The 12,533-nt window shown below is 50.6% G+C and overlaps 1 protein-coding gene across 2 annotated transcripts in view; it reads right to left on the bottom strand.

The window, feature by feature from the left end:
* Positions 1 to 2,581: 2,581 nt before the first annotated feature.
* The window catches only part of PDGFRB (platelet derived growth factor receptor beta), a 30,793-nt gene continuing 20,841 nt past the window's right edge, over positions 2,582 to 12,533 (bottom strand). For both annotated transcript variants that reach the window (XM_015642180.3, XM_015642181.3), the window contains exons 16-23: positions 11,951 to 12,117; positions 11,600 to 11,718; positions 10,944 to 11,066; positions 9,423 to 9,534; positions 9,046 to 9,145; positions 8,830 to 8,935; positions 8,112 to 8,350; positions 2,582 to 7,608 (exon numbers count right to left, since the gene is read on the bottom strand). In XM_015642180.3, the coding sequence (XP_015497666.1) occupies positions 7,458 to 7,608; positions 8,112 to 8,350; positions 8,830 to 8,935; positions 9,046 to 9,145; positions 9,423 to 9,534; positions 10,944 to 11,066; positions 11,600 to 11,718; positions 11,951 to 12,117 (1,117 nt within the window). In that variant the 3' untranslated portion in view covers positions 2,582 to 7,457. The remainder of the gene's footprint in view (positions 7,609 to 8,111; positions 8,351 to 8,829; positions 8,936 to 9,045; positions 9,146 to 9,422; positions 9,535 to 10,943; positions 11,067 to 11,599; positions 11,719 to 11,950; positions 12,118 to 12,533) is intronic.

Raw genomic sequence — 12,533 nt, 5'->3', positions numbered from 1 at the left:
TGGCAGCTTTTGGCCAAAGAACGTTTCCCCTCAGCAGTTTTTCCTGGCAGGATTCAGGGAAGAAGAACATGAATTAGAGGCAGAAGGATGCTCTGGGGGGCTCCTGCCCGGATCTGGGGGGCTGTCAAGCAGCTGGGCCACAGGAGATGTCTGCTTGATTATTCTTTCCTCCTTTCAAGCCAAAGGGGTTTTTTAAAGGATGTTTGTTTTCCTCCTTCTTCTTTTTAAGTATTTTTTTTCTTTTTTTTTCTTTTTTTTTTTCCAGGAACAAATGCCAGCTCAAAGAGAACTGACTCACCAATGTGAATAAGTATTAAACCAGACAGGTTTAATAGAGAGAAGGGAAACAATCTCTCAGCCTTCCTTCCTCTCTTTGAGGGGGCTCCTTGCAGAGCATCTCTGATGGCAGTGATCCCCAGGTGACAGCCTGGACACATGGGTCCCCAGCCTGAGCTGGGCACACCTGGGGGTGCTCACTGGGACAAACTTGGAGTTCCTCCCTCCTTTGTGTCTCTCTCTTCCTCCTGCAGGTTGCACCCCAAATCTTATGTGCTAGCAGCAGCTCAGCCACAGGAGTGCAGGTGGAACTCATGTGCCCAGGCAGCTCTGAGCACAGGCCAGGGATGCTCTCAGAGAGGCTGCAACCTTACTTTGAACAACTTGAAGCCCAGGAATATCTGTGGAGGCCCTGGTGGTTGTGAAAGATGGGATGGAAGTTGCTCTTTGCCTGGTAGACTGGCTGGGGAAGGGGGAATGGAAGCTGCTGTGAGTCCTGCTTGGGAGCACTGGGAGCTCAGGCTTCTTCCCCAGGCTGGGAGCCCTATGGGAGCCCAGCACTGAGCACAGCTGGCCATGGTGCCATGCTGCCCTGCCTGCCTGAACTGCCCTGCAGCAGTTTGGGGACACACGTGGATCACCCGTGTCCTGTTGGTACTCAGCTGCCGTCACAGCTACAGGGTTTGTCACTGCAGTGTCTCTGCTTTTCTCAGCTCTTCCATGGGGTGTCTGTCTCATCACTGGAGAGGAGACTTGTTTTGGGGTGGGGGAAATGCCCTGCTGGGGGCCCACGTGTTGGCCTGCTCATTTCCAGCTTCATGACCCCTCTCTAGCACATCCTGACATGCAAAAGATCTGCTAGGTGGGGATCAGTGGGAGCCTGCAGGGTTCAGGGCTGAGGTCTGTCAGTTCCCCCTCTCTGCTTCCCCCCAAGCTTTTGCCGCGTCTCTGGACAAAAGGGGATTTTTTTTTTTTTCTCCCTGCTGATTCAGCTCCTGGAGAAAAATGCCCTGACTGAGCTGTGCCAGGTGACTCAGAACATATCTGGGGACAATCAGCCTGAGCTGGTCAGGGACACTGCAAACCTCCATTCTGGAAAAATGAGCAAAGGCAGGAACCCAGGACAGGCCGTGCTGGAAAGAGAAGCCTTGCTGGAACTTGGACCTGCTTGTGCTGCACTCCATGCCTTGGACCTTTGGGTACTCAGGGAGTTTCCAGGAGCTGAAGGAGGCACAACTGTTGCCAGTGGAGGCTGCATCATGTAGCCAGAAAAAGGGTCAGCACTGATATGTTTGAACAAAAAGCCTCCCTTTGCAGCAACCCTGGGCTTTCCAAGCCCATGGCTCAGAGCAGATGCAAACATCCCTGCTCTGCAGCTTGAGATGAATTTTGGAGGAGCAGTTAAATTTGAGCTAGAGAGAGGAGAAAACTTTGGGCAAGGCTCACAAGGTGCCTGTCTCTGACGTGGCTGGGTCACCTGAGTGCTCTGGAAAGGTGGCTGGGGAAAGGTGATAGGAGCAGAGTGACATGTGGATTTGAGGGAGTGGTGGTGTGGGGAGCCAGGATTTTGGAGTTGCATCTTTTGAGGGTATCAGCAAATTCCTCATCCTAGAGGGATGGGAGGAGAGCTGGCCATGGGATGCCCTGTGTGCTGCAGTGTGGCTCCTGCTGGTACCCTGCCCTATTGCTGTCTCCAGGCCCTCCCACTGCCCTGAGCTATTAAACTATGTGTGAAAATCAGTGCTGTGGTATCTGCCATCTCCTTCAGGCCAGACACTGTTCAGTTTGTCATTTCTCCTGCATCCTCACCCTGATCTGAGCACAGACCCAACAATGCTCTGAGGAGCCAAGTCCTTAGCTGGGACTGCTGGCCCAACCCCAGGCAGTGGGGATACACATGAGAAGCATTCCTGGTATCCTTCCCTCTACCCAGCTGCCACATGACCCACAAGCTGCACAGTTATCAGAGAGATGGGGCAGATCCTGCCCCTTTTCCTTACCCTGTCTCTGGGCTCGGCTGCTCCTTGCAGTGCTTCTCCCTGCCTGGCTCCCAGCTTGGCTTTCACTAAGCACTGGGGTCATGCACAGTGTATTAACATGCTTAGCCCTCACCCACCACAGGGTTAAGCTGTATTCCCAGCCCCATCTGAGTGGGAGCAACCAAAAGCAGGCAAATAAAGGAAGAGATGGGACTTTGCAAAATGAAAAACACCTTTATTTTTAAACTCTTTCTTTAAAAACATATTTGTAAAAGTTTACAGCATAAAAATAATATCTCATGGCTATAAATGTGACATAGTACAAATCCTACAAATACAACTGTAAACCTAGAAAAATGTTAACTCTTTGGTACCTTAGTCTGAACTCTGTTTTTTCCTTCACCCTCATACTGATTTTGACAGAGAGCATGGAGATAGGTGCTGCTGCTGCTGTTCAGAAAGGCTGCAAAGGAACAGTGTGATGCCAGCAAGCCAGCACAGCAGGATGGGGAGAGGGCACACTTTGGGCAAGATTTATAGTTCTGGTTGCAATCAGTCCTTGAAGAAGGAAAGAAGGGACACTGCAGGCCTCCCAGCACAGGCTGGTTTCCCTGCCTCCTCCCACTCCAGGCAAGAGTCATCTCTCCAAAAGGTTGCTGGAGCAGTTCCCCCAACTTTGCCAAAGCCAACTAGATCCACCTTGGCATTTCCCAGAGGCCTCAGATCTCCGGGTGAAACATGGGAACGATGCTGGTAGCCCAGCAACCCATGTGAACCCTATGAAAATTTATTCTTAGCAATATCTGGCCTGCTTTGGGCAAGTCCTGCAGACAACATGCTGCCTCCACTGTTACAGTCAGCACTGACCACTCAGCATCCAGGCAGGGCTGGGATCTGCTGCAGGAATGACCTTTGTGGCCCTGGAGCTGCCCGGTGCTCAGGGAGGACCTGCAGCTGCCCTGGCTGCTCTCTGCCTGGGCAACCACCGGAGGCAAAGGATGCCAAAAGGTTACTGAGGGCCACCTAAGGGTAACCTTTGTGTTCTCCAAGTGGGAACACATCCAGGCTGCTTCCAGGCTCCCTGATCATCCTGGAACCTGAGCTAAGCACTGAGCCCAAGCAGGGCTCTTTCTTGCACTTGTGCGTTGGAACAGGAGGTTTGTCTCCTTAGTACTCTGTGAAATCCCCTTCTCCAGATCTGCCAGCTTTGCACAGACCTTGGGCTTCCTCACAGGCAAACCCTAAGTGCTCTGTGCCCTTCATTTGTGGTGCTGCCTCTCCCTCAGCCCAGAGCCCTGACTGGGAAGAAAGAGAAGAGCTGCTTCTCACTTCTGGCTGACTTCCCCTGGCTGCACATCTGCACTGCACTTCTGCCCCCCATCCCCGTGGGACCCTGTCACAGTCCCCTTGGCAGGTGAACAGAGACAATTTAGTTACAAGTAAAGTCCACTGTGCTCTAGATTTCTTAACACAACACAAACAAACACTGAACGTGACACTCGCGCTTAGAAAATAACACACTCAAACTGAGAAGGACAAAAGGATTAAAACCTGTGCACACATCAGTCTGAGGAACACCTTAAATGTGGAAAGAGACACCAGAGTGCTGCATTAGTTTCTGGGATACATGTATGAAATAGTGACTGGCAGTAGGATTATGCATATACTGGTTCTGATAACAATGTAAGAGCCATAGAGTAAAATATAATCTACAAATAAAAAGATATTGCACTAGAGATGGGCCCAAGCTGTGGCATGTGCCCCTTCATGGTGGGGGGGCTCAGTTTGGGTCCACCTCTAAACACAAAAACACACCCAAACAAAAATACTGATCGTCAAAACAGAAACCCCAGTGGGACCAGTTCCCTTCAGAGTCTCACTGGAGCAATTATGGCTACAAAACTGAGGGGCCCAGAACAGCCAAACATTTCTCCTGGCCCTCACCTGCCCATGCAGGGACTGGAACGCAGGCAGCAGAGAGAGAGGGAGTGTGGGGCTGGATCTGTCATTCTCAGCTCTGCCAAGCCCTCTCTTTGAGGGACGCTTAGCAAAATATGTTGGCTTTGTCCAGCTGCCAGCTTTTCCCTGGCTGAGAAGGTCTGGTCACTGCAACTTGCTAAAGGTGCTGTGAGAGGTTGAGTAAGGACAGGAAAATACCACGAAGTGCAAGACTCAGCCCTGAAAATCACAGAGCCAAGGGCAAGTATTTGGTTATATTCCTCTGGAGTGCAGAAATGTACCATTTTGCAAAGAGTCTGGCATACCTACTATAAAAAGGAATAGGGAGGTGGAGGTAGCATCCCATCAGCAGGAAGAACAGATTTTGTTGAAATAATAATTGCATTGAATCTACAAATAGGACAAAATTCAATAGGCATTCAAATGTAGCTAATGCTCAGCTAATAGGACAGGATACCTGAGCTCCCCCAGCAGGGAGACCTCCCCTTTCAGGACCATGGAAACTATTTGATTGTGGGAAATTAGTAATTTAATTAGCAATTAAATCTGTACAAGATGAAGTACAGAACAGGATTTTTGAAAGAAGTAAATGGCCAAAGGGAAAGTGAGAAGGTGCTAATTGATGAGAAAATCTTTGGGCTGGATGGAGGTAGTAAAAGTAGCTCTCTCAGATTGTTCTTGTTGCTAGAAGGATCTAATATTTTTATTAGTCAGTCCAGCCCAAAAAAACCAGTTTGTTAACAAAATTTGCTGATGACCCAATGTCTGGAACAGCAGGGAGTAGCCTGGTTAGAAATGCTGGAAGTGTAGAAAGATGTAGGTGCCTAGATTGGTCAGAGGATGACTCTAAGCTCTCAGTATGTTGTGGCTGGGAAAAAGCCAATATTATCCAAAGCTACACCAGGCAAGTTGAGACCAGCACAGGCCAGAACTATTAATGCCCTGTGTGAGGGCTAGGCTGGACTCACCTGGAGTACTGGGTACTTCTGGTCACCTTTGATAGAGAAGGGTGAATTAAAAATGGAGCTGGAGCAGACAGGGGCTATTAGGATAATCTGATGTGCCATCCTATGGGCTCAAGTTGCAGTGACACAGGTCCTTACCAAGCACCTTACATGTTAAAAAAAAAATCAAGTGATCTGACCCAAAGGATCTCATAAATTATTGCTTCTCTGCAGTGAGAATCATTTAATGAACTGTGGCCATAGGACATGCTCCTTCATTACAAGCAGGAGGAACAGAGGATGGAAAAACAGTTGTCATTCACAGTATGTTTCCTATGGATGGTGGGGAATCTGACCACATAGGCTGAAAATATCCTCTGCTGGCTGCCAATAAAAGTGCTATTTCTTATGTTCACATTTTACCAAGGACATCAGCCCACAAAACACCTACTCCTCCTTTAGCTGCACTGGAACGGTAGAAAACTTGAAACAGAAGCTGTTTTGCTGGAGATTGCTGGCAGAAGTTCCATATTTTGAAAAAGAAAAAGAAATTCTCAGTGGCTTTGAGGTGGCAGAAGCCCAGCAAGATGCTGACTGAATTTCTGATTTTGTAAACCTGCCTGTGCAGCTCCTGTAGGATGCACAGAGAGATGGGCATGAGTAGGGCAATGAAGAGTTAATGAGAGCAGGGGACATGCAGAGAACAGAGCTCTGTGTGAAGTGAAACTCATTTCAGAGAAAAACCTGCTGTCTTCTGTGGTGTCAGACCTGCGGTTTTGGGGGTCCAGCTTTCATCTCTGCAGAGGTGGGGTTCACAACTGATTTCCAACGCCTGTTGTTCCTCCTGCTTTGAGTCTGCTCATTCAAATGCCAGCTGAGAGCAAAAGAAGCCCCTGACCCATCTGTGAGAAGTGGGGAAGGAGGTGAGAAGCAGGGGGAAGGTCTAGGCCTGCTTAGTTTTCAAAACACTCTCCAAGAGAGAGGAATCCTCCCCAATTCCTCTTACCCTGCTTGGTTCCTTGTGACATTTCACAGCCCTGGCAGGCTACAAGTGGCTCTGCCTGACCCCAGAAGGTGGCAGGGTGTAAGATACAGTTCAGCTGTGACCAAGAAGCTTCCCAGACTCCCTCTCTTTCTTTGGTGCTATCCCTGGGTTGGTGTTCTGGCGTCCTTATTTCTGCCCATAATCTTGCTGTGACTCAGGAGGGAATGAGTCCTCCCATCCAGAGGAAGGGTGTTTGGGTGAACAGTTTATCAAAGGTGAGCCTTTTCTTCCTTAAGACAAGGCACAAGGATTCTGCAGCTGGCGTGGTTATATGATTTCCCAGCAGATGAGCTGGGTGTAGTGGCAGTAGATTAATGAATAACCATATTGCTTCCTTATACTGGCCCTGGCTAGTGTATTAATATATTTGTTCCCTTTAAATCTTCAATGGAGAATAATTAGCTTAGTGTCCACACAGACAACACGAACAACAGTGACTGCCCTCTTTGCTTCTATAACCAAGTCATTCAGAGGGCATTTGGAGCTCCTGGCACGTCCCAGGGGCTCCTGGTGCCATGCTGGGCACAAAAGGGTGTGACAGCCTCCAGGTGAATGCAGAGCTGTGCCCCAGAGCTGTGAGTACCTGTAGTGCTTGTGATGCTCTATCCACCACAGAAGCGCTGTCAAGTGAGGAAAATGGTAATTCCATACCTCCCAGACACTGGCTGGCCTCTTCAGGACTTGACTGTGCTTGGGGAGAATCCAATGTACTCCTGACCTCCAGCAGCTGAAGGTTGGTGTTACAGTTCTCTACACCCCAGCAATGTGCTCTAGGTGGATTTTCTGTCCCAGTGGTATTTCACAGAACCACGGTGTGGCTGCTGCTGAGACCATCAGGGAAGTGCTGGTGCAAAGGAGACGAAACTCCTTGCCATGGAGGAGGAAGAGGCTGGAGTATCATCTTAGCAATGCAGAAAGTGGCGTCCCATGGAGATCCAACCCACGTCTTCCACTTGAGAAGATGTTGGTCTGTGAGATGTCTCCCTCCTGCAGTGGTTTGATCACTGAGGAGGATGTGGCAGTGATATTGAGGGTTTCTGGCACTGAGCCACCTCTTTTTTAAGGGGGAAGGGGATGGCAGTGGGGAAAAGTCCTTAATTCCCCACCCAGCACTGGGAGACAGGAGGGAAGGAGGACTGCTGGGACAGGAGGGGATGTCCTGATGTACAAGCGCAAACATGGCTCTCTGTGACATCTGGGTCAGCCCCTCAGCTGGCCTCTCCACGAGGAGATGCAAAGTCATCCCAGCTGTGACTACAGGAAACTCTCCTCCACCTCTTGGTGTCCTGTGGTTGGCTCCTGGCAGCCTGGTTGTGGGTCGGATTCCTGCTCCTCGTCCTCCCGGAGGCCCAGAGGGCTGTCACAGGATATTGTAGAAGATGTGTTGGCCTCATTCAACACAGAGCTGAAGGGAGACAAGAGGGAGAGAGAAATGAGTGTCTTGTCCCAGGCCTCCTGGTGGGAGAGGATTCCCAGAAACTGAGAAGTGTGTTGAGTTCCCAGGAGCCCCACTCTATCTGAGTAGCTTCCCACAGTGGAACAGACCATATCAGACCATATGAAGGGTCTACTCAGCCTTCAAACACAACACACAGCTGGCTGGGCTCTACAGAACGTGGCTCCCTGTGTGCTCTCCTCCCTGTGCGTGGGGTTGCTTGTCCTCAGCTGTGCAGGGATGTGACATTGTGCCCTATCTTAGCTCATGTCCCAGCTCCTCTGGTTCATCTCCATCCCTGTGGGCTCATGCAGGTCACAGCACCTCAGATGGGGTGACACTGCCCTCCTTCTCTCCCAGTATATCCACCCCTAGTCAGTGCCTCAACAGAGCATCCCCATTTCCTCTTGAGGTCCCTGTTTCAGACTTGGACAGCTGGGGGAAAGGCCAACACTCAGAAGCAATGTTTTTACCTGGCCCGGCTGAGGGAGGCCTCCTGAGGGAGGTCACAGTTTGCCTCAGGTTTGGGGTCGGGAAGAGGGATGATATAATCGTTCTCTCCCCCGTTCTGGTGCACGGCTGTGTAGAGGATGCTGCTGCTGGGGGAGCTGGCAGCAGGGCGGGCGTTGTTCAGAACAGGAATGGTGGGTCTTGTGCGGACAACAGCGGGGTGGTCACTCTTCATGAACTCTTCATCCACCTGCTGGTACCTCTGCTCCCACAGGGCAGGTTACCAAAGAAAGGGAAGGTCTGGTGAGTGGGGAGAATGTACTTGAGTCATGTTTCCTTTTCCTGCCTGCCAGGGTTTTCCTTGGGGGGCTGGCATATTCTAGCTGGGTCCAGCTGCCCTTCCTCCAATAAAGACAGGCCATGAACCTTTCGTAAGGGAGCGATCAGTGGCACAACTTCACAGCTCCAAAATCCCAAAGAGTTGGAGGCAGGATTTTGATCTCCTGCCAGCTCTGATTTCCACAGTTGCTGAGTTACCAGCTGCCTGTCTGGCGAGGCAGTTGTCTCGGCAACGTTCCTGGGGTGCCCAAACCACCTTCACTGGCTGCTCCAACCAACGCAGCCTTGGTCACAGCAGAATCCTCTGGCAGCACTAAACATGGTCCCCAAACCCTCACTGGGGGCCCTCACCAAGGCACTGACCCTCTCCTGTCCCTCCAGCACAGGGTTTTCTGGATGTACCTTTCTGTAGCAATCCACCAGGAGGCTGCCCATAAGCACCACCAGCTGTGAGAAGGATGGTCTGATCTCAAACTTCTCCTCCCAGCACTTCTGCATGATGTTGTAGCTGCCAAGAGGGAAGGGAGAGGACTGAGTTAGCAGGTGAGGAAAACAGGTAGAAATGCTTCTGTGGTGTGTAGAGCACATCCAGGGTGAGCACATGTTGACAGCACTCACATTTCATCAGAGGCATGGGTGGGTTTGGACATCCGATAGCCACGTTTGATGGCGTTGTAGAACTGCTCATTCATAGGCAGCTCAGGGTATGGAGTCCCTCCTGGGGGTAAATGGAGAGCAGGAATTAGGCTGCAGGATTGGCTGCCATCCCTCCAGCCAACATGCACTTCACACCAAGGTTTTCTTGTTTCTTTACCTTTCATCTCACTTCCAAATGCAACGTGAGCATGGGGAAGAAGGAGAGAGGGAATGAAGTGCTACTCTGACCGGTGAAGTAGGGACTTGAAGGTTAGAAATGCATTTTTATTGTTTTTGAAGGGGTCCAGCTAACATGTTACCAGAACTACACACACCACCATGATCTCCAGGGCACTTACCTAGAGTGAATATCTCCCAAAGGAGAATCCCAAAAGACCACACATCACTCAGGGTGGTGTAGAGGTTGTTGAAGATGCTCTCTGGAGCCATCCACTTGAGGGGCAAGAAAGTCTAAGAAAGAATCAAAATTGAAACAAGAAGAGAGTCAGCTGTACCCACAGCACTTGTTTCAAGATAAGAGCTTGACACCCAAATTACAAACAAAGAAGACCCTTCAGATCTGTTGGTGAGTCCAACACATCTGCTGACATCTGCTGTCAGTCGGTTCTGGGAGGGACCAGTTGCCTCTTTCTTTGTGCAGAACAGACACAGTGGGCAGGAGGAAAGAATGGATGTGCTGTATCCATTTCCATCACAGCCTGCCATGATGAATGCACACATATCCCAGTGTGTGTTCTCTGTTCCCTCGCTCTTGAGGAGGCCACTGACCAAAGACTCTTGAAGAGAGTACAGGCCTATCTGAATTTGGAAACCTGAGACCAGGCTGGAGAAGGCTAGGAGATGACCAGAAAAGAGCCAAAGGATACATCCAGCTTCTTTTCTGTTCTTACTCACACAGAGTAATAACAAAGAAAGCCTCACTTGACCAGCTTGTAGGCAGCACTGGCTGTGATGCTTGTGGGATTTGCTTGCACAATGAATACCAAAATAATCTCCAGGAAGGATTGCAACGGGGCTCAGTTTCATTTCCCATTTTGGACAGGAAACCAGCTATGTCAAGGCTGGACTAAAAACCCCGACCCCTCTGGGAGAGGGTCCCCCTGACCAAGCTCTGAGTACCTGTTTGAGAGCACATGGGAGAAAGCATGAGAGAAGTTAAGTAGTTTGTAGATTAGATAAAGATTGTGGTTTAAGGCACCTATCTCTATTCTCAGCTCCCCCAGCCTCAGTTTCTCTGGGAATTACATGGCCTGCTTTGCTTGGGATCGGAGATTCACAAATGCCTCAGGGCTGGAGTGGATAGGTTGTTGTTGAAATCACAGGGAAATGCTTTCTGGCAAAGCTCAATTACAGCCTTATCCTCTCCTGCCTTGAAAGATTTGATACATCTCTCTGGAAAGAAGCTGCTTGCAAGAAGACACTTCTTCTTAACTTGTGGTCTAGTGGTTAGAGTGGAATCCTGTGAATCTCTTCCCAGAGTGGCCAGTGAGTCACTACAGCCCTACCAAGCTGCCCAACCTTGGCCTCCTCCTGCCTGAAGCTCAGGAACACACTCAGTGCTGTCACGATGCAGCACTGCTGCCATGACTGGGACAATGTACAGGGGACAATCCTGAGTTTCGCTACTGCTCAGATTCTTCTGTAAAGAGCCAGGAGGTGTGGGCATGCAATTCTGCCACTTCAGTGTGCAGAGCAAATGAAGTGAAGGATGGTTGGCTGTTGATGTCATCTCCTGGGAGTCCTGCCCTGTCACCACCTCTGGGCACACTGATGGACAGGTGGCTCACAAGGGGACAATGCAGGGGGTGCCAGGCCCAGAGCCCTGGGAAGAAGGAGCTTGCAAGGCTCCTGGTACTCACACTGCCTTTGGAGATATAGTTGGAATCCCTCATGATGTCCCTCGCCAGGCCAAAGTCACAGATCTTCACCAGCTTCCCCTCACAGATAAGGACATTCCTGGCAGCCAGGTCACGGTGCACACACTGCAGGGGGGACACAGAGCACTGTCACTGCGAGGGGCTTCAGGTGTCTCCTTCACCTCTAGGGACAATCTTGGCTCAACCACTAAGCAGAGCTACCACATTTTTGCTGAGTCCTGGGGTGCTCAGAGCATGCAGTGCAATAAGGGTGTCTAGGAAGAGTAGTTGCTCTGCTGCAGGGTGCCTTGAGCTTTAGCTCACTGTACACTGTTTGGTCATCCCAGTAAATAGGGATGAGATAATGCCACAGCTGTGCTGAACAAGGCTCAGGAGGAGCACAAAGTCAGGGAATTTGAGATCTGAAGCTCAGTGTGAGCCAGGGTTAGCTGTCACATGCAAATATAGTCACACTGATCTCCAGGACTGTGTTTCCAAAGGGAAGTGGTCAGCGGCTCCTCAATTGCACGGCCACTTATCCCACAAGGAGTTTGGCACGGACAGAGGGGCAGTGGGAGGAAGCTGACCACAGGACATGGCAGAAAACTCACTGCTGGCCACCACCACTACACACTCCACAGACCAGGCAGCATACATACATTTTTGGAAGCCAGGAACTCCATCCCATTGGCCACCTGGAAGCTGAAGCCCACCAAGTCCATGTAGCTGAGGAGTGGAGACTCATTTATCAGTGTCACCCGGTCTGTCCTTTCAGGAGCTGGAGGGCAAGCAGAGATGGATGTTGGTGTTACCCAGCACGCTGGGGAGCCTCCACTAGTGGAAGGACACACTGGGGAATGCTCTGCCTCCAGCAACAAAGGGACAGAGCCAGGAGCTCTCACTGTGAGGACATCTGCCACTGCTGCTGGATGAGTCACAGAAGTGATTTTGCAAGCAAAGGCATCCAGCACCCAAAGCAGCTCTCCCTCCTGCTGTGGCCAAGCTGTTACCTGAGGGGGAGTAGCTGTCCAGCTCATAGGGGGTGCCATAGTTAGAGGACTCAATGTCAGCGTACTTGACTTCACCCTTCATGTCAGACATGGGCACATAGTCCAGGGAGTCATCCTTGCTCATGTCCATGTAGCCACCATCACTCTCGACAGACATGGAGAGGTGGCTGTGGGGGGAAGCAAAGAGGCTGCTCAGATCCAGAGGAGAGAGAGGAGAGGAGAAGACATGAGGGCTGGGGGCCATGATTTGTGAGATTCCCATTCCCTCAGCCCCAGCACTGAAATGTTCCACACAGCCAGGAAAGAAGCCCTGCATCATGGGTGAAGTAGTGTGCAAATGGTGCTTAGGAAGATCTCAGCTGCCTTCAGGCAAACAGGGCAGGGGGGAGCTGTAACACTGCTCTGTTTTACTATTGTTTTGGTGTGTTGGAAGGAAACGCTGCTTTCTAACTTCCCTGGGGACCATTTCTGTGTGCTGCTGTGCCTGCATCCCTTACAGCTGGCAACCAGATAAAGGACCATTTCCCTTTCCTTGTAGCACTTCTCCCTGAGGCTCGTAGCAACTCAACCTGCCCTGGAAATG

Source organism: Parus major, chromosome 13 (genome assembly GCF_001522545.3).
Source record: "Parus major isolate Abel chromosome 13, Parus_major1.1, whole genome shotgun sequence".
Classification (NCBI taxonomy): domain Eukaryota; kingdom Metazoa; phylum Chordata; class Aves; order Passeriformes; family Paridae; genus Parus; species Parus major.
The sequence above is the reverse complement of the archived record's forward strand: the minus strand, read 5'-3'. Positions and strand labels throughout refer to the sequence as shown.